This window comes from Coregonus clupeaformis, unplaced genomic scaffold, assembly GCF_020615455.1.
Source record: "Coregonus clupeaformis isolate EN_2021a unplaced genomic scaffold, ASM2061545v1 scaf0010, whole genome shotgun sequence".
NCBI classification, from domain to species: Eukaryota; Metazoa; Chordata; class Actinopteri; order Salmoniformes; family Salmonidae; genus Coregonus; species Coregonus clupeaformis.
The window spans coordinates 391,056-409,993 of record NW_025533465.1 but is presented as its reverse complement, the minus strand read 5'-3'; the positions used below and the strand labels follow the sequence as shown (position 1 = coordinate 409,993).

Below are 18,938 nucleotides of genomic sequence, written 5' to 3'. Positions count from 1 at the left end.
TGGGCTGGTAGCAGATGCTGCCTCTGGCCAGTAGGTGGCAGCACTACAAGCCCAGGTCACTGTCACTTACCCTTTGGAGCTGATCCAGCAGGGACTTCAGACTAAAGTCATCAGTAGAGAGCAGTAGCCTATAAGTCTACAGTACACAGACAGATAAAATAGTTCAGTCATGAGGTGACAATTCACCCCCCCAAAAAAATCACTTGACAAGGTCAGGATAGTGCGTGAATAAGTCAACAGTATAAGGTGGAAGTGAACAGAAGGACACCCGTCTGGGACCGACTGTTCCTGTTGCAAAACAAATATTTTACTTATGGCGCCTGCTCGGGCTGATAGCTCCTTATCACTCAACTGACTGTTCTCTACAGTCATGAGTCGTGACAGACCAGGCCAAATACAAAGATTCAAGAGGACTGCCACATACTACTGACCTTTGCTTTGTTACATTAAGAGGTGTATTGATATTCACACAAGAGGCATTGGGTTTCCTGCTTGTGTTCTTTAAAAACACTACAAGACATTTTCTGATGTTTGACACTACCCTGTTGTGAGGTATTGACATATCCTGTCCACTGCATTGACTTACAATGTATCAATAAACATACTAGAAACATTAGATAAACAAAAGGTATTGTAATGCCAGTCTTCAATATTTGAGAATGTCTTCAAGGCACAATAATACAAATATTTTTATTGATATATTACTATTCATTGGACATGTATATCAACCACTGTATGTAATGTATTGCTGTATCCACTCCAAGCATTATAAATTAAACAAAGCTTTCAGGGAGAGGTGCATATCTATGTTACTGTCTCTGGCTGACATGCTGAAATAACAGTCAGGTCAAAATGGGCAATGTCACCTGTGGCAAGTTTGGCAAACATCCTTTGAAATACAGGTTTAGCAAACACCATCTAACATACAGGTTCAGCAACCAACCACAGATAGCTTCTAATACTTCCTTGTACTTCCCCCACACAAGAGACACATTTACATTACATTTTAGTCATTTAGCAGACGCTCTTATCCAGAGCGACTTACAGTTAGTGAATACATTTTTTTTTTTTATACTGGCCCCCCGTGGTAGACCTACAGCTGAACGTTGAACAATACATAACATTTTCACAGTGGACTCAAGAGAGTAAGTATCTTTGCCATATGTGAGCAGGCTAAACCACACATTCAGGATGAGTCTGTTAGTCCAGGGTTTTGTCTCGCCCAAAAAGACCACACCTGCACTCAAGTGGCCTTATGTTACAGACAGTAAAGCTGCCTAACGTGGACTGTACTAACACTCATAAGCACTCGCACAGTTACTCAGTCACCTGCCCACACCTAATTATTCTCAGTTATTTGCTATCCAGAGTTTCTTGATAGCTTATGCAAATGACAGTTTATCATCACTCTGCATTCACAGTGGATCAACCTCCAGTGCAATAGTAAGGCTTGCAGTCCATATGTTTAGTTTAACTGAAGAATGTTAAATGCCTTCTGGGCAGGTGGGGAATGCCAGAGCATTAGCACTAAATGAATAAAGCTGCAGTAATGAGAATTAAAAAGCAACACTTGGTTTTCAATTAAACCAGCCAAGGACGGATTCACTTAGCAGTTTGTGGAGCAGCAAGAAGACAGACTAAATGAAGAGTGACATGTCCGTAAGTGGTGGTGTCCTGCTCCCATTGTGTTGCATATTGTACTGTAGGGCTAATGAGTTATCCTTCTGCCCGTGTTATTATTGCTCTTGTCATCCTCCATGGCTTTCTCCAGCCAGTCTCTCTCCTGCTCCGACTCTGATTCGCTCACTTCACTGGTGTCAGCAGCGAGGAGGCGGGAGTAGTTGATCCTGCGTTGGCGTGGGGCTTTCCACTGGAGCAGTGACAGAAACAGGCACCACAGGAGCAGAATCACCACCACCCCTCTGAATAGCACAGATACCCCAAACCTGTGGACAACAAACCCCCCGGCCAAGCTGCCCAGCCCTGCCCCCAGGTCCAGAGAGAGGGCCTGGTAGACCCTCCTCAAGCTCCTCTCCATGCCCGGCGTGGCCACGTCCTCGCACTGCATCTGCACTGCCCACCAGAGGGCGCCACTGCTGAAGCAGCTCAGCACCTGGGCAGGTAGTGCAGCCCAGGGGCCCCACAGGAAGGAGTAGTAGAGGCACTGCAGGGCCAAGCAGGCCGTCCCCACCAACAGCACCCTGCCTGGGCTCAGGAGCTTTGACACTTGGCCACTCAGCAGAGGGAAGGCGGCCCGGGAGAGCACCGCTAAGGCTAAAGAGATGCCCATGTGCAGCTCGCTGCTCCCATGGTCCTGCATCTGCCACAGCAGGAAGTCATCCACCGCAGACCCCGCCAGCCCCATTAGGAAGGCAGTGACAGCACACAGCAGGGCCCGGAGGTCCCCTCGCACCAGCTGTAAGGCTTTGAAGAGCCCAGTGGAGCGACTACGCTTCTTGTTGAGGTAGAGGGGCAGGAAGGCTACCACAGGCACGGCCAGGGTTGTCAGAGCTGCATAGGAGTAGAAGTGGACAGCGCTCCTGGGTGTGTGTGAGCCAATGAGGCAGTCCAGGTGGCTCACCAGCAGTCCTGCACCACCCACCCCACACGCTGCCCCAAGCAGCCCCCACACCCCTGTGCTACCATAGCGATCAGAGGCATCCACAAAATCCAAGTACTCATACAGCCCATCGTCCACGGTCCATTCCAGCGGGGCGGCCATCAGCTCCCATAGCGACACCACGATGAGGAGCATGAAGAAGAGCTGGTGCTGGACGTCCATAACTTTGAGGCTGCCCAGGAACTGGAAGTGGGCCTCGTCCTTCTCCCTCTGCTGCTGCTTCTCCTGACCTCCTGACCTCCTACTCCTCCTCACTGTGGGTGAAGTGTTGGAGGCACCGTGGTGGGACTCTGAGCCATTGCTCTCCCCTCCTTTACTGCGGCTGGCCACAGATACATTCACTTGTGACCATTGAGAAGTCACATTGTTGGAACGTTGCTGCTGGAGTGTGTAAGTTGTGGCTTTACTCATTGAAACAGGAGAAGACACAGTGTCACCGGTTGTATCTGTAGGTGAAGATTCATGTGCTGCTGACTGGGATACAATGGTAGTGTGGGTGGTAGGCATTACACTGCCAAAAACAGGCACATCGTCACTCAGCTCTTCAGTGGGGCTCACACTGAGGTGAGAGATGTTGCAGTGACTGGTCAGCGTCTCGACGCCTGTGGATGGGATGAGCAGGAGGACGAGGGCTGCCCCTGCTGAACATACCAGAGACCCCGTAATCACTGCCCTCCTCTTGTTGTAGTGTCTGGACAGAAAGCTGGACAGAGGGCTCCAGACCAGGGAGATGAGATGCTTGGTGCTCATGAGAAGGCCCGTCATGGAGGGAGTGAGGCCCAGGTATCTGAGGTACAGGGTGAGGAAGGGGAGGATGCAGGCTCTGGCACAAGAATACAGGAAGTGGAAGGTGCTGGCGAGGGCTAGAGCACCCTTAATGTCTATCTGCTTGTTCCTCTTCATGGCTGCCAGCCAAGTGAACTCGCTGACTCACAGAATCTTCATACAGAGCACGCACTGTGAATACATACGAATAATATGTAGAGAAATAATTATAAACATATTTCAAACAGTAGCTAACATGTACATTTACTATTTGGTTAATGTTTGAATACCTGGAAAATAATGCAATATATCTTAAAATCAAGTATAGATACATAGCAATCATATTTAACATTGAGGATGTGATCATATTTGTTTTTATTTAACTTTAACGAATGCCTATATTATAAGAATGACTGAAATCACTGAAAATAAAGATATCATCGGCCATATATGCACCTAATCAAACCTTCAATAAAAAACTGTAACCTAATTCAATAGAGCCAAAAACATCAACCACTAACATCAGTAGGCTACAATGATTTACCGTCAAAACGATTAATCCAATTTTCGGCGCAGCTGGCGTGTTTGAGGCTAGTCGATGAACCTGTTTCAACCTAGGCATGTCCACGTCATCTTTTACAGTAAACTGTTTTACACAACTTATCCTTTTTGAGAGTAGACTTTAATTAACGTATGGTTATTCTTTGTGCTCGGTCATTTTGGCTCTGACTTTTTACGTCTCTTATATCGTTATTGATAGTTGTCACGAGCGCACCTGTTATCACCTCTCTGTAAATTGAAAAAGAAAAGTTGTGGTACACACCTTGCACGTTTGTCTGCAGCGCCCTCACGGCGTGAGGATGACAACTGCACGAGACAGTGGGAAAAAAACACCCAGCTCAGGTGGTGAGTTTTTCCAGTGCTACGTGATTAAATTAACTCATAGTTTATTCATACAAAAAAGTCACACAGTCAAAAATATGTTCTTCATTCTAAACATTTGAATCGGGTAAGATGTAAGAAGTAATAATAATATAATATAATAATATGCCATTTAGCAGACGCTTTTATCCAAAGCGACTTACAGTCATGCGTGCATACATTTTTTTTGTATGGGTGGTCCCGGGGATCGAACCCACTACCTTGGCGTTACAAGCGCCGTGCTCTACCAGCTGAGGACCATAATTTCCTCTGTGATTAATAACACAGTACCTTCCTTTAATAGCATAGTGTAAACAGAACATTTATTGCAAACAAGCACTGTAGAAAGTAGTCCAGATTAAATACAGTCAAAACATTAACAATTCACTGGACTGTCCATCTGGAATTTGCAAGGAAATATACAACTGCTGAACATGTCTTTATACAGTCAATATGCTGTGTTAAAGAAAATTACAAAAGTTAGTTGTGTTTCAAGAATATAGCTGCACTTTTGTAGACAGGAGTGACAGCTCTAAAAATGTTACTGTGCCTGTTGAACCCCACCCACACTACTAGGCATTGGCATCGATTAAGCTGAACCACGGTGCACCGGTCTATGGCCCATGACATGAATGGGCAAAAGCGGTGAGCGAGGAGCGCAATTCTCAACTCGAACAATAATCTGCGCCGCTCTGTCATGTTGTCTACTAGGCAGCATGTTGCATCATTCAGAAACAAACAACCAGGGTGTTTACAAACACTACAAGAACAAGATCATCCACATGTATTGATCACATTTTACTAATACTGTCGAACGTTGTTCTAAAGCTGTATCCGTACCCATTGGATGCAGTGATCACAATATAGTGGCTATATTCAGGAAAGCCAAAGTTACAAAAGCTGGGCCTAAAATAGTGGATAAGAGATCATACAAAATATTTTGCTGTGACTCTTATGTGGATGATGTTAAAAATATTTGTTGGTCTGATGTGATTAATAAGGAGCATCCAGACACTGCACTTTATGAAATTGCTTCTTCCAATTATTGATAAACATCCACCTGTTAAGAAACTGACTGTTAGAACTGTTAAGGCTCCATGGATTGATGAGGAATTGAAAAACTGTGTGGTTGAAAGAGATGGGGCAAAAGGTGTGGCTAATAAGTCTGGCTGCACATCTGACTGTCTGACTTACTGCACATTGAGAAATGATGTGACTAAACTCAACAACAAAAAAGAAGAAACTGTATTATGAAGCCAAGATTAATGATATAAAGAATGATGCAAAAAAACATTGGAATACTTTAAATGAAATTATGGACAGAAAGACAAATTCAACTCCATCTTTCATCAAATCAGATGGCTTATTCAGCACAAAACCATTTGATGTTGCCAATTATTTAAATTATTACTTAATTGGCAAAGTGGGCAAACCTAGGCTGACTAGTCTCCCAGTCCCTGCCGCTGAAAAACATCCCCACAGCATGATGCTGCCACCACCATGCTTCACCGTAGAGATGGTGCCAGGTTTTCTCCAGACGTGACGCTTGGCATTCAGGCCAAAGAGTTCAATCTTGGTTTCATCAGACCAGAGAATATTGTTTCTTATGGTCTGAGAGTCCTTTAGGTGCCTTTTAGCAAACTCCAAGTGGGCTGTCATGTGCCTTTTACTGAGGAGTGGCTTCCGTCTGGCCCTTCTACCATAAAGGCCTGATTGGTGGAGTGCTGCAGAGATGGTTGTCCTTCTGGAAGGTTCTCCCATCTCCACAGAGGAACTCTGGAGCTCTGACAGAGTGACCATCGGGTTCTTGGTCACCTCCCTGACCAAGACCCTTCTCCCCCGATTGCTCAGTTGGGCCGGGCAGCCAGCTCTAGGAAGAGTCTTGGTGGTTCCAAACTTCTTCCATTTAAGAATGACGGAGGCCACAGTGTTCTTGGGGACCTTCAATGCTGCAGACATTTTTTGGTACCCTTCCCCAGATCTGTGCCTTGGTACAATCCTGTCTCGGAGCACTGCAGACAATTCCTTCGATCTCATGGCTTGGTTATTGCTCTGACATGCACTGTCAACTGTGGGACCTTATATAGACAGGTGTGTGCTTTTCCAAATCATGTCCAATCTATTGAATTTACCACAGGTGGACTCCAATCAAGTTGTAGAAACATCTCAAGGATAATCAATGGAAACAGGATGCACTTAAGCTTAATTTCGAGTCTCATAGCAAAGGGTCTGAATAATTATGTAAATATGTTATTTCTGTTTTTTATTTGTAAACATTTGCTAAAATTTCGAAAAACCTGTTTTAGCTTTGGCATTATGGGGTATTGTGTGTAGATTGATGAGGATTTTTATTTATTTAATCAATTTTAGAATAAGGCTGTAACGTAACAAAATGTGAAAAAAGGGAAGGGTTCTGAATACTTTCCGAATGCACTGTATCTAATAGAACTCAAAGGGTTTTCCTTAATGGAAGCTCCTCTAATGTCAAACATGTAAAGTGTGGTGTACCGCAGGGCAGCTCTCTATGCCCTCTACTCTTTTCTATTTTTACCAATGACCTGCCACTGGCATTAAACAAAGCATGTGTGTCCATGTATGCTGATGATTCAACCATTTATGCATCAGCAACTACAGCCAATGAAGTCACTGAAACCCTTAACAAAGAGTTGCAGTCTGTTTTGGAATGGGTGGCCAGTAATAAACTGGTCCTGAACATCTTTAAAACTAAGAGCATTGTATTTGGTACAAATCATTCCCCAACTTCTAGAACTCAGCTGAATCTGGTAATGAATGGTGTGGCTGTTGAACAAGTTAAGGAGACTAAATTACTTGGCATTACCTTATATTGTAAGAACTGTCATGGTCAAAACATATAGATTCAATGGTTGTAAAGATGGGGAGAGGTCTGTCCGTAATGAAGAGATGCTCTGCTTTTTTGACACCACACTCCAAAAAGAAAGTCCTGCAGGCTCTAGTTTAGTCTTATCTTCATTTTTGTCCAGTCATGTGGTCGAGTGCTGCAAGGAAAGACCTAGTTAAGCTGCAGCTGGCCCAGAACAGAGCGGCACGTCTTGTTCTTCATTGTAGTCAGAGGGCTGATATAAATACTATGCATGCCAGTCTCTCTTGGCTAAGAGTTGGGAGAGACTGACTGCATCACTTCTTCTTTTCATAAGAAACATTAATGTGTTGAAAATCCCAAATTGTTTGCATAGTCAACTTACACACAGCTCTTACATACACACTTACTCCACCAGACATGCCACCAGGGGTCTTTTCACAGTCCCAAAATCCAGAACATATTCAAGAAAGCGTACAGTATTATATAGAGCCATTATTGCATGGAACTCCGTTCCATCTTATATTGCTCAAATGAACAGCAAACCTGGTTTAAAAAAAACAGATAAAGCAACACCTCACGGCACAACGCCTCTCCCCTATTTGACCTAGATAGTTTGTGTGTATGTATTGATATGTAGGCTACGTGTGCCTTAAAAAAAAAAGAATTTGACGTAGTTCTGTGCTTGAGCTGTTCATGTCTGTTAATGTTCTGTATTATGCCATGTTTCATGTTTTGTGTGGACCCCAGGAAGAGTAGCTGTTGCTTTTGCAACAGCTAATGGGGATCCTAATAAAATACCCCAAAAAATACAAACAACATCTCTTTTTCATAAAATATATGTTAGAATTTTCAAACTAGTTTTCATTGGGAAGGCAGATAAAGTGTTTTTTTATCAAAATAAATCCCTTTTGCATGTGAAAACACAGAATCCTACTCATTACACCACGTGCTTAACCTGCGTCACTTTTGTTTTTAGCTTACTTCGCCGTTGGCCAGAGCGGGGCACCTGGCTCACGCCCGGGAGGGAGCCCGGGCCGGAGCCCAGGCCAAATAATCAAATCCCCTCAGTGGTTGATGCCAGTGAAGGTGTTGATTGGCAGAGGCAGGATCTTGCACAAGTACTTGCTCAGCCCCGCCTCCCACTCCTCTCCCACACTGAAATTGGACTTGGAACTTGTCTGGGGGCAATACCCTGGATCCAAGCATGGAGAGATCTCAATGCTGTAAAATAGTGTTACTTACTTAGTTATTACAGTTTGAGCCCAGGGAAATTCTCTGTAAAAGACAACCAAATAACTACTGTATAGTATTGATCAATAGTAGAGATGGTAGAGCATCATGGCATTCTATTGCTGATGAGTGTTATCTCTGACCTTTGGACATGTGTGTATTTCCTGCGACAGTCTTTGTCCAGACACACAGTGAAGGTCTTATCCTCCAGGATTCTGATTTTAATGTTTTGGGTTCTGATCTCCTGTAAACACAGCAGGGTAAAATTAAATATCCTGATAGGTTGGGAGCAAAAATCATTGTGGGATGTGACTCCAAATTGCAGTACATATTGTATGCCTACCCTCTTTACATGTATGGGCTCAAATCAAACCTCTACCATTATATATAATTGCCTTAATCAATAATCTACTTTGGAGGTGAGACATGAGGATAAGATCAAGAAACCACATCCGGCAGTGTGTTGCCTGACTGACAGTTTCAGTACTTTTCAATATGGTGTTACTGGGGTCTCAATGATTTATTAATCACACATTCAGAAATATCCTTACCGCGCAGCATCTTGGATTTGTGCTGTCAAAATTGACAGTGAGGAAATCAAGACCTAGGGAAAGTAGGGATGACAAATTGTTGATTTGAGGTAATGAAACCAAGTTGCCATTGAGAACAGCTAGGTAGTTACTATATGTTTTAATGCAAACCTTCTGTTTCATTGGGTGATATTGCACTGATGACCACTCCACATGTCATCACTGACATTCCCTTAACAACCTCTTGTTTGCTCAAGGAGACCTGCAGAAAGTATATGAGACACAAACACATTTGGTACAGTAGTTAAGACATTATGCCATACGGATTTAAAGGATATCTAGATATTGCCATAGTTGTTACTTTTCATTTAAAAGTGTACCACTTGTTCCTAAATGATTACAGTGATACTGTGACTACACTAAACCAGCAGTAATACATTCACTAACCACTAACCAAATATTATATAACACAAATAGGGAAGAAAGCCTTCAGAAAGTACCTTACTGTAATTCACAGAAACCACCGCTCCACAGGTTCCAAGTGGCTTCCTTGTTCGTCGCCTACTAGATCTCTCTGCACAGAGACATTATGACAATCACCAACAGAAGCAATAACAGGACCAGATAGTTTCTGTCCCTGTCCTTAGAACATGGTTCAGGCTGCATTCACAGTTTTGACAACAGTACCTTGTCTCAGATTTTCTCTGAGTGTTTTAAACTCTGGGAACTCTGCTTCCAGGTGGGACACAAACACCTCCTCCACAGGGCTGCCAGTCTGACCAGAGACAGATATCTAAAAACACAACAGGGCAACAAGAACAAGCTGAAATTAGGGAGAAATTGTGTTGTGGTTTTTTCTTAATGATAAAAAGTGGTTAAATTGAGCCCGAGCTACTCGAAGCAGGGTTCCTGCACCTTGGGTCAAAGGGAGAGCCAGCAACATACGGGTCCAAAGAAGAAAGTAGGATAAAAAGTAGGATAAAAGTAGGATAAACCAAGGTTAGGGTTAAGGCTTGGGTACCCTAGGATAACCGCAACCCTGACCTTTATCCTAACCCTAGCTTCATGTCCACATCCTTGTTAAACCCTAACCCTCAACCACAACCCTAACCCTAGATTAATATCCACATCCTGGTTAAACCCTTAACCTAGCCTCAACCACAACCACAACCCTAACCCTAGATTCCTGTCCACATCTCAGTTCAAGACTAAACCTCAACCCTAACCATAATGCTAGCTTCATGTCCACATCCCGGTTCAACCCTAAGCCTAGCTTTACGTCCACATTCTGGTTCAACCCTAAAACTTGCCTCAACCACAAACTTAACCCTAACTTTAGCTCCAGCTCTAACCATAACTTAAACTCCAACCCTAATCCCCCCCATCCATCAAATAGGGCTTCCCAACCTCCGAATTCCCAATTTAACCCCTGATGAAAACCGTAATCATTATGTTATTCTGGGCTATGAACTCTTAAGTATGAACTATTCATGAACAGCCATATGTTTGTGTATCATCCTGCTGCTAACACACACACACACACTCACACACACACACGTGACTATAACATGTGGATGTATCTCAGGGACCTGACCTTGACGGAGTAGAGTGTGAAGTGGACAGGCTGTAGGCCACAGCGAAGGTAGTAGGAGAGGACATCCACAAGGAATAGGTTGGGTTCTGATGACCTGCTGTGACTGGACTGCTGCAATGGCACATAGTAGACACAGTATTAGGTCTCACTGTGACATGACTGGATGTCTATTTCTCTCTTAAAACCCCTTTCCATTTAGGTATCCTTGAAACTATTTGATGGATCTTTCTGGATAATCATGATCAGAATTAGACCATGTGATTACTTTATGAAACAATGCATGTAGTAGTAATCATCACCGTTCCCGCCAGCTTTGGAATCATGGCTCCCAAACTGTTGATGTTGCTTTCGTACCAGGGATCAACCCTTCCTAAGAACGAGGCTAGAGACAACCTGTCTCCAACTTGTGATGTGCTTCCCTGAAAAAGAGAAAAAGACTGTGGTTCCTTAACCTATCAAATCATACCGGTTACTGTACATGTGTAGCATGAGATGGATGTTTATTTTACATTATTGGTATGATTTGATTTTGGACTGGATTATTGCTCACAGGTGAATTGACGATGGGCTCATTAGTGACAGGGATGTAGTATATCTGTAGGTTCACTCTCTTGGTCAAGATGAGATATTTTGCCTCCCTTTTTCTGCACACAAAAGCAATGCACATTGTAAAACAGTTCACACACATTCCTAAATGACAGAATTATAGTGTAATTACAGTGTAGTCCTCTGTATCTCAGTTGGTAGAGCATTGTGTTTGCAATGCCAGGATAGTGGGTTCAATTCCCAGCACTACCCATACATAAAATGTATGCACACATTACTTTAAGTCGCTTTGGATAAAAATTGAATTTCACATGTATGAGGATGGAATTAGGTATTAAGGGACATTAAGGGACAGTAGAAGTACTTCCTACCGGATGGAGTGATACGCCTTGGCCAGTCTCCCCAGCACCCTGTCGTCTCCCATCACCACTATGCGTGCTGTATGGTTCCCCTCCTCTTTAGGGAGAGGGGTGCTACTGGTGGGCCCCTTGATGTTTTCCTGCACCAGCGCCATTTTGTCTTCCGGCTTCATTCTCCCTCTGAAACCCGGTGACCGGTCCTTCTCTATTCCACTGTCAACAGACAGGAGGGAAACCCTCTTGGACACATCCTTCTCCTCTTCCTCCTCCTGGTACATAGAGTTCCGCTCAGAGGGGGAAACGTTTAGGGTGAAGTTCATCAGCTCATTCCCTATAGAAAAATATGAAAGATTCAAGATTGCCACACTATCTATTAGTCTGATTTGACAGTATTCTCAAGTCTTTATAATGGCCTAGAGACTCTAATGTTCTCTAATGTTGACTCACACAGCTCCTCTTCGTTTGTCCACAGGTGGAAGTGAATCTTTGGAGAGGGCAATGGAGTGTTAGAAAGAGAGCCCCGGGCCTTTGGGTCTGAACAGAGAGAGAGTGAACATAAAACAATAAACAGTGCGTATCCTGTTTGTCACAGTCAGCAAATCTCTTTCATTATTCTCCTCTAGGCTTGGGTGGTATACCATATATACCGTATGCCGGGGTATTTGGAAATAGCCACGGGATCGTTTTTCAATACCGTCAATAACGTTTAAGCTATTTATTTGAAGTTTTTCATTAAATAAAAATATTTGTAGCTACTCTTTTAAGTAAATACCTTCAGTCAACTTGTGCAATACATTAAGAGATAAAGCAGATTGCGTACTTCATTTCAGCTGTCACACTATCTTACATTATGAAGCTTACCGTAGTTCCCCAGAACAGTTAAGCCAGTCACGTGTTTGTTTGTAAATAGCACAATGGGAGAAAGCGGGAGCAGATCAGTCCAGCTGAGTACTCACAGGGGTATTATATTTTATATTGAAAGTCAACAGTGTTTTTTTGCTTCAATAGAGTGATCAGGGGCGTGTAACTATACTTTCCTTCACAGAAAATACATTAGTGTAACACATTCGGCAGAAAATAGCTTAATTCTTTATCAGATGACAACAGAAGTGAAACGCTATTTGGCTGGCAGCCACACAAGTAAATGAGCTTAATATGAAAAAGCAAGGAATATTTTCAAAAATGATGCATGGCCATCATATTTCTAATGTTTATCATAGAAAGAACGTAGCCAGCTACATTTCCTAATGTTTTGCTTAAAGTTAATCTAGCATTTTACAGGAGAAAAGTAGGCTACACTAAAAAGTACCGGAGAAAAGTAGCTCCACATTAGTCAGAGCGCTGTCTGCTGATAGAATGCTCGTTCCTGAATTCTCATCTGAATGGAGAAGTGCAACTGAAGCACAGAATTAGTCTGATGCCGAGCAGAAATTACAATAAGAAGCATTTTAGATCTGCGTTTATAAAACGCAGCAAGGTATTTCTTATACGTTTGATATTTTTTTCGTGAAAAATGCAGAATTCTTCGTTAACGCGACCCCTAAGTTTAACTTGCTAGTTATCTAAGTAAGTGGCTGAATTAATAAGGTGACAGGGCATCATATGATGTTAGCTTTCTGCCGTGTCTGAGAAATCTGTACAGCTGCCAATGTTATCTTGATTTCCTTGCATTTTTTCTCCTCTACATTCTTGGCTGTCTGCTACTCCTTCCCTCTTCTCCGAGCAGAACAGGCAGGCCCGTTGCCCTAGAGACTCCAGACTCCACACAGAAACAGTGTGTACACATACTGCTCCAGAGCCAGTACTGTTCTTCCTTCAGACAAGCACGGATCAAAACTTTGTTCATTTGCACAATGTCTCTTGTTCACATTCGCTTGTAAATGTCCAAACTCACCAAAAATGACATTCAGTAGCTCCTACCTATATATGTATAACTTAATGAGCTGGAATTCCTGTCATTGCAATTTGTTTATTTTCGTTTGCGCTCGTTAGCATATTTAGCTAGCAGCCTTCATGGAAATTCGCTATTAATTGTGCTTTGCTAGCATTATGGTAATAGATGCCCAATGTTTTTTTCTGTTTTTTGGCGCCCCCTTGTGTACTACACAGGTAATACCGTAAATCCCGAGATGAGAGAAGGACGGTATGACGATATGAAAATCTGGAAACCGCCCAACCCTATTCTCCTTTACACACACCTTGGTTAGCAGAGGTCAGGATGTCACTGTAGATGTGCTGTAGCCTGGTCTGGTACTGGTCACGGCCGGCCTCGCCGTTCTCTATACTCTGCTCTACAGCTAACACCACCTCCTGGAAGTACTGCTCCACATCTTCTCCTAGATCCTGCAACACACACACACATGCACGCCCGCACACACGCAGGCACACACGTGATTTCATGATCCATCTGATGCACACAAATAGGAAATCAATTCATCCAAACGTCTCATATCATCACAGCCCATTGACCTCCCTCACCTCCAGAGCTTGAGTCAGTATGGGGCCATGACAGGCCTTCACCAGTCCAGCCTGCAGAGTGTGCAGTAGCACCAGTCTTGCCAGTGTGTCACTTTGGGGGCTGGCTAGCTCCAGGTCTGCCCTCACTGCCTGCCACAGGGGCCCTGAGAACACAGCAGGGTCTGCAAACACAAATACCCTACAGGGGACACAGTCAGAGGGGCAGCCAGTCAGCACAGCTATTGTGGATACAGCACAACCTCAGAGTAGCTGAGGGGAAAGTCCTCATTTACAAGCATCAGTTTGTGAAAGGGAAAGTATCACCACAGCTCACACAGAGCAAAATAAATACCACCCTCACCTTACGAGAAATGACCATGATTAAATTAGTCAGCTGTTGCTAATAATGATTCAGTGACTACAAATGGACTTCAGTGGGAAGTGTAAAATATCTTCTGATGGCATATGTGTTCATGGTTGTTTTAAACTCACTTTTCCTGCTTGGGAAAATGTTTGTTCCTTAGGCTCTGCTCAGCAATGACCCTTCTCTGATACAAAGCTCCTGTGGAGTAAGTTATTGTAAGGTAGAAACTCAGATAAATGTTTGGAGAACTGTATACTGTCTTCTTATGATTCAAATGTGCTTGTGCTACAGTACATGCCACTGAAGTGTAAAGTGCTATTGATGAGTACCTGGTGTGATCTGCTCCATCTTTATGCTCCTCATGTATCTCAGTGTGATAGTACAGTAGGGCTCTGGAAGTGTTAGCAGCCTTTTCAAGCACTCATACACTCTCTGATACAGGTTACATGGAATGTGGCCAGACTGCTGCCGATACACCGGAATAGAGACAACAGCCATCACAATCAGATACATACATCAGAGCTGATTGGCAAGTAAAAACAAACAAGGAACAATAGAACTATTCTGTGCATGATAAAGATAACCAGGAACTCAACACAATAAATATAATACGTGGATATAACACAGTAAATAAGATGTCAGTAATACAGGACAGCTACTCTATGATCAAGGTAATTTCAGATGAAGGTAAGGTAAATGGATCTGACCTGAATAATAACATAGATGAGAGTGTGAAGCAATGGAATGACATGCATCTTATCGTCAATCCTCTCCACCTGAATCAACAAATGAAGGAAGGTTTCATCAACAAACTGACAATTAAATGGCCAATTCTACTTCTGAAGACAAAGGGCATGCCATGTGTCATTCTGCAAGAACAAAACACTCTAGTAGTGGCAGACCAACCTTCTCCAGCTCTTTGACCAGAACCCTGACCAGTGAGACACTGTTAGACGGATGGGTCTCCACCTTCTTATGAAGAGTCCACCTCAGCATACCTTCAGGAAGTCATACAATGCTGCTGAATTGACAACATTATGGCCTCAAGTCTATTAAATTGTGTAATACTAATAATATTCTATAACAGATAATTATGCCACATAATGATACATGTGATAATCGTTTCCTTTTAATTGTTGTATGCACTGATAATGTACCTTTGTTGCATGAGGAGGCAGCCTGTCTGAGGATGGCCCGGATACTGGTGTACATACTGGACTCCACTGCTGACGACATACTGGCAGCTACAATAATAGAGTTATAAACATCACGTCATATTTTGACAAGATAGCAGCTCTGTTTAAAACACAGTGGTCCTATGTGTGGGGATTCTTACAACTAGACATCAGTCTACCCAAGTGATTAATAGAGACAAACAACAGTAAACAGTAAAGAGCAAAGTATACATAAATAATTAAAATACTGTATGAGTTCAAAGACTGAGTGAGTGAAAGTGTACCTACTGGAGGGTTCCATGGGGTTGTTTCCTTATTAATCCCAAGAGAATTTGGAGGTCAAACATCACATTTTAGCATCATGGGCTCCCTCCTAGAGAAAATAGCAGGGGTTGATGACACCACATGTACTGCATATAGTGGATATACAGTGCATTTGGAAAGTATTCAGACCCCTTGACTTTTTCCACATTTTGTTACGTTACAGCCTTATTCTAAAATGGATTTTAAAAAATTAAAAATCCTCATCAATCTACACACAATACCCCATAATGACAAAGCGAAAACAGGTTTTTATTTATTTTTTGCTAATTTATAAAAAAAAAAAAAAAAACTGAAATACCTTATTTACATAAGTATTCAGACCCTTAGCTATGAGACTCGAAATTGTGCTCAGGTGCATCCTGTTTCCATTGAACATCCTTGAGATGTTTTTACAACTTGATTGGAGTCCACCTGTGGCTAATTCAATAGATTGGACATGATTTGGAAAGGCATACACCTGTCTATATAAGGTCCCACAGTTGACAGTGCATGTCAGATCAAAAACCAAGCCATGAGGTTGAAGGAATTGTCCATAGAGCTCCGAGACAGGATTGTGTCGAGGCACAGATCTGGGGAAGGGTACCAAAACATTTCTGCAGCATTGAAGGTCCCTAAGAACACAGTGGCCTTCATCATTCTTAAATGGAAGAAGTTTGGAACCACCAAGACTCTTCCTAGAGCTGGCCGCCCGGCCAAACTGAACAATCGGGGGAGAAGGGCCTTGTTCAGGGAGGTGACCAAGAACCCGATGGTCACTCTGACCGAGCTCCAGAGTTCCTCTGTGGAGATGGGAGAACCTTCCAGAAGGACAACCATCTCTGCAGCACTCCACCAATCAGGCCTTTATGGTAGAGTTGCCAGACAGAAGCCACTCCTGAGTAAAAGGCACATGACAGCCCGCTTGGAGTTTGCCAAAAGGCACCTAAAGACTCTCAGACCATGAGAAACAAGATTCTCTGGTCTGGTGAAACCAAGATTGAACTTTTTGGCCTGAATGCCAAGCATCATGTCTGGAGGAAACCTGGCACCATCCCTAAGGTGAAGCATGGTGGTGGCAGCATCATGCTGTGGGGATGTTTTTCAGTGGCAGGGACTGGTAGACTAGTCAGGATTGAGGGAAAGATTAATGGAGCAAAGTACAGAGAGATCCTTGATGAAAACCTGCTCCAGAGTGCTCAGGACCTCAGACTGGGGCGAAGGTTCACCTTCCAACAGGACAACGACCCTAAGCACACAGCCGAGATAATGCAGGAGTGGCTTCGGAACAAGTCTCTGAATGTCCTTGAGTGGCCCAACCAGAGCCCGGACTTGAACCCGATCGAACATCTCTGGAGAGACCTGAAAATAGCTGTGCAGCGCTTGAGAGGATCTGCAAAGAATGGGAGAAACTCCCCAAATACAGGTGTGCCAAGCTTGTAGCGTCATACCCAAGAAGACTCAAGGCTGTAATCGCTGCCAAAGGTGCTTCAAAAAATTACTGAGTAAAGGGTCTGAATACTTATGTAAATGTGATATTTCCCATTTTTATTTGTAATAAAGTAGCAACATTTCTAAAAACCACTTTTCTCTTTGTCATTATGGGGTATTGTGTAAGGATTGATGAGGAAAAATATAGATTTAATCCATTTTAGAATAAGGCTGTAAAGTTACAAAACGTGGAAAAGGTCAAGTGGTCTGAATACTTTCCGAATCCACTGTAAGACAACTGAAGGTGGGGGGCCTTCTCCGCAACTCATAAAAACATAAAGCCTTTTTGATCATTCACTTGATAAGTGACACCTAACCTATCAGACACCAAAGTCGATACATACAGGGAAACATTGGGAAACAAATTATATTGACAATTTATATTGCACAATTGGCACAGCGTCTTCCGGGTTTGGTCGGTGTAGGCCGTCATTGTAAATAAGAATTTGTTCTTAACTGACTTGCCTGGTTAAATAAAGGTAAAATAAAAATAAAACAAATAAAAATTGATGAATTTATGTAATTTACAAACGTACATAAAAACACTATTACATTCATACAACCTCAAACGGTCTAAAGCTGCCATTCCGCATCAACACATAGCGTACAGTACAGTAAGTCTCCTCAGATAACACCTTGAGGCCAGAATTTACCTGTTTCCTGTCTACAGAAATGTGTGGGTGTAGAGAGCATGACGACTAGTTATAGACTGAGAAGTACTCTCTGACAAACTGAAAGGCAGAAAGACCAATAATCAAAACATTAACTACACAGATCAGAAGGATTTCCGGATGAATCTCTTCTGCTACGACAAAGATTTTCTGAACTACTGAGTTCTCTATGCACTTGACACAATGTACATTTGAATACTGAACACATTTGAATACTGAACGCATGAGAAATGACAATCAATCTGTCTTCCCTCCACCAGATTCTGTCTTCCCTCCACCAGATTCTGTCTTCCCTCCACCAAATTCTGTCTTCCCTCCACCAAATTCCAGATACAGGTCTAGGGTCATTCACTGTCATTGCGCTACTAATACTTCCTACTTTCAAAGTTTACTTAAAATTCCTTTCTTTCAATCAATCAAATCAATCCTAGTCTATTTGTATTTAACTTTTTAGTAATTTGTCACTGAAGTGAACTTTTAAAAGTGCAAGCCTAGGGTGAAAAACTCCCTAGGGAACCCATTTGACTGGCTCAGCATATAAACCTACATGTAAACTATTGCTGACCTAGGCTATTTACACAAAAATTGTCATAAGCAATAGCGAAATTGATATCAACGTGCATTGATCTATGCGTGAGATTATTAAAAGTAACAGATATATATTTAGAGTTCTAGATGTAAAAACAGCAAACTGCATTGCAGCAATCACTAATACAACACCATCGCAAAAGTCTGCTTTACAGGTGCAAATATACTTTACTATTACAGTATAGCCTATAATACAATGATACAGTAGTCACTACAGAGACGCACCTGCCGCTGTACGCCGCACACTGGATGTGGACGAATCGACTGATGAACAGCAGCAGCTACACGGTAACGTTATACTGTTGTGTTCATAGGAGGAAGTTTGGTAAAACAAAAACATTCAATCCAGTAGCCTCTCTAGGTACGTGGGTCGCGCGTCAGACTGCCTGGCTAATCTAGTAGGCTACATGAACAAAAACAGTGTATTTGGCCACACCTTCTTTGTAATATGTAGGCAGGCTAAGGTCGGAAAAAATGGCAAGGTA

At 42.8% G+C, this 18,938-nt stretch overlaps 2 protein-coding genes across 5 annotated transcripts; both read right to left on the bottom strand.

The window, feature by feature from the left end:
* Window positions 1-671: 671 nt before the first annotated feature.
* On the bottom strand, window positions 672-4,321 carry LOC121550568 (major facilitator superfamily domain-containing protein 6-like). The gene is made up of 2 exons (XM_041862884.1): window positions 3,930-4,321; window positions 672-3,577 (listed from the first exon to the last, which is right to left on the bottom strand). Exon 2 carries the CDS (start codon window positions 3,521-3,523, stop codon window positions 1,709-1,711), a length of 1,815 nt encoding a protein of 604 aa, XP_041718818.1. The 5' UTR covers window positions 3,524-3,577; window positions 3,930-4,321; the 3' UTR covers window positions 672-1,708.
* A 3,426-nt stretch (window positions 4,322-7,747) lies between these two features.
* On the bottom strand, window positions 7,748-18,782 carry LOC121550898 (phosphoinositide 3-kinase regulatory subunit 6-like). Of its 4 annotated transcripts, none has more exons than XM_041863322.1 (20): window positions 18,679-18,782; window positions 15,692-15,776; window positions 15,386-15,472; window positions 15,135-15,226; window positions 14,936-15,004; window positions 14,558-14,693; window positions 14,357-14,426; window positions 13,886-14,063; window positions 13,606-13,750; window positions 11,855-11,941; window positions 11,420-11,738; window positions 11,053-11,146; window positions 10,802-10,921; window positions 10,503-10,613; window positions 9,596-9,701; window positions 9,409-9,482; window positions 9,080-9,170; window positions 8,930-8,982; window positions 8,522-8,622; window positions 7,748-8,369 (listed from the first exon to the last, which is right to left on the bottom strand). In XM_041863322.1, exons 2-20 carry the CDS (start codon window positions 15,702-15,704, stop codon window positions 8,213-8,215), a joined length of 2,103 nt encoding a protein of 700 aa, XP_041719256.1. In that variant the 5' UTR covers window positions 15,705-15,776; window positions 18,679-18,782; the 3' UTR covers window positions 7,748-8,212. The 4 variants fall into 4 exon arrangements, 3 of the variants coding, with proteins under 3 accessions (XP_041719256.1, XP_041719257.1, XP_041719258.1); XM_041863323.1 differs by having other exon boundaries at window positions 14,558-14,690; XM_041863324.1 differs by lacking the exon at window positions 18,679-18,782 and having other exon boundaries at window positions 15,688-15,760.
* Between the last annotated feature and the right edge of the window lie 156 nt (window positions 18,783-18,938).

What these genes read in the sequence shown, in the direction of transcription:
- LOC121550568 (XM_041862884.1), bottom strand. Translation starts at nt 3,523, where the DNA reads ATGAAGAGGAACAAGCAGATAGACATTAAGGGTGCTCTAGCCCTCGCC.
- LOC121550898 (XM_041863322.1), bottom strand. An exon ending in TGCCTCCTCATGCAACAAAG is followed by an intron (nt 15,227 to 15,385) that starts GTACATTATCAG and finishes GACTTCCTGAAG; the next exon opens with GTATGCTGAGGTGGACTCTT. An exon ending in AGCCCATCGTCAATTCACCT is followed by an intron (nt 10,922 to 11,052) that starts GTGAGCAATAAT and finishes TCTCTTTTTCAG; the next exon opens with GGAAGCACATCACAAGTTGG.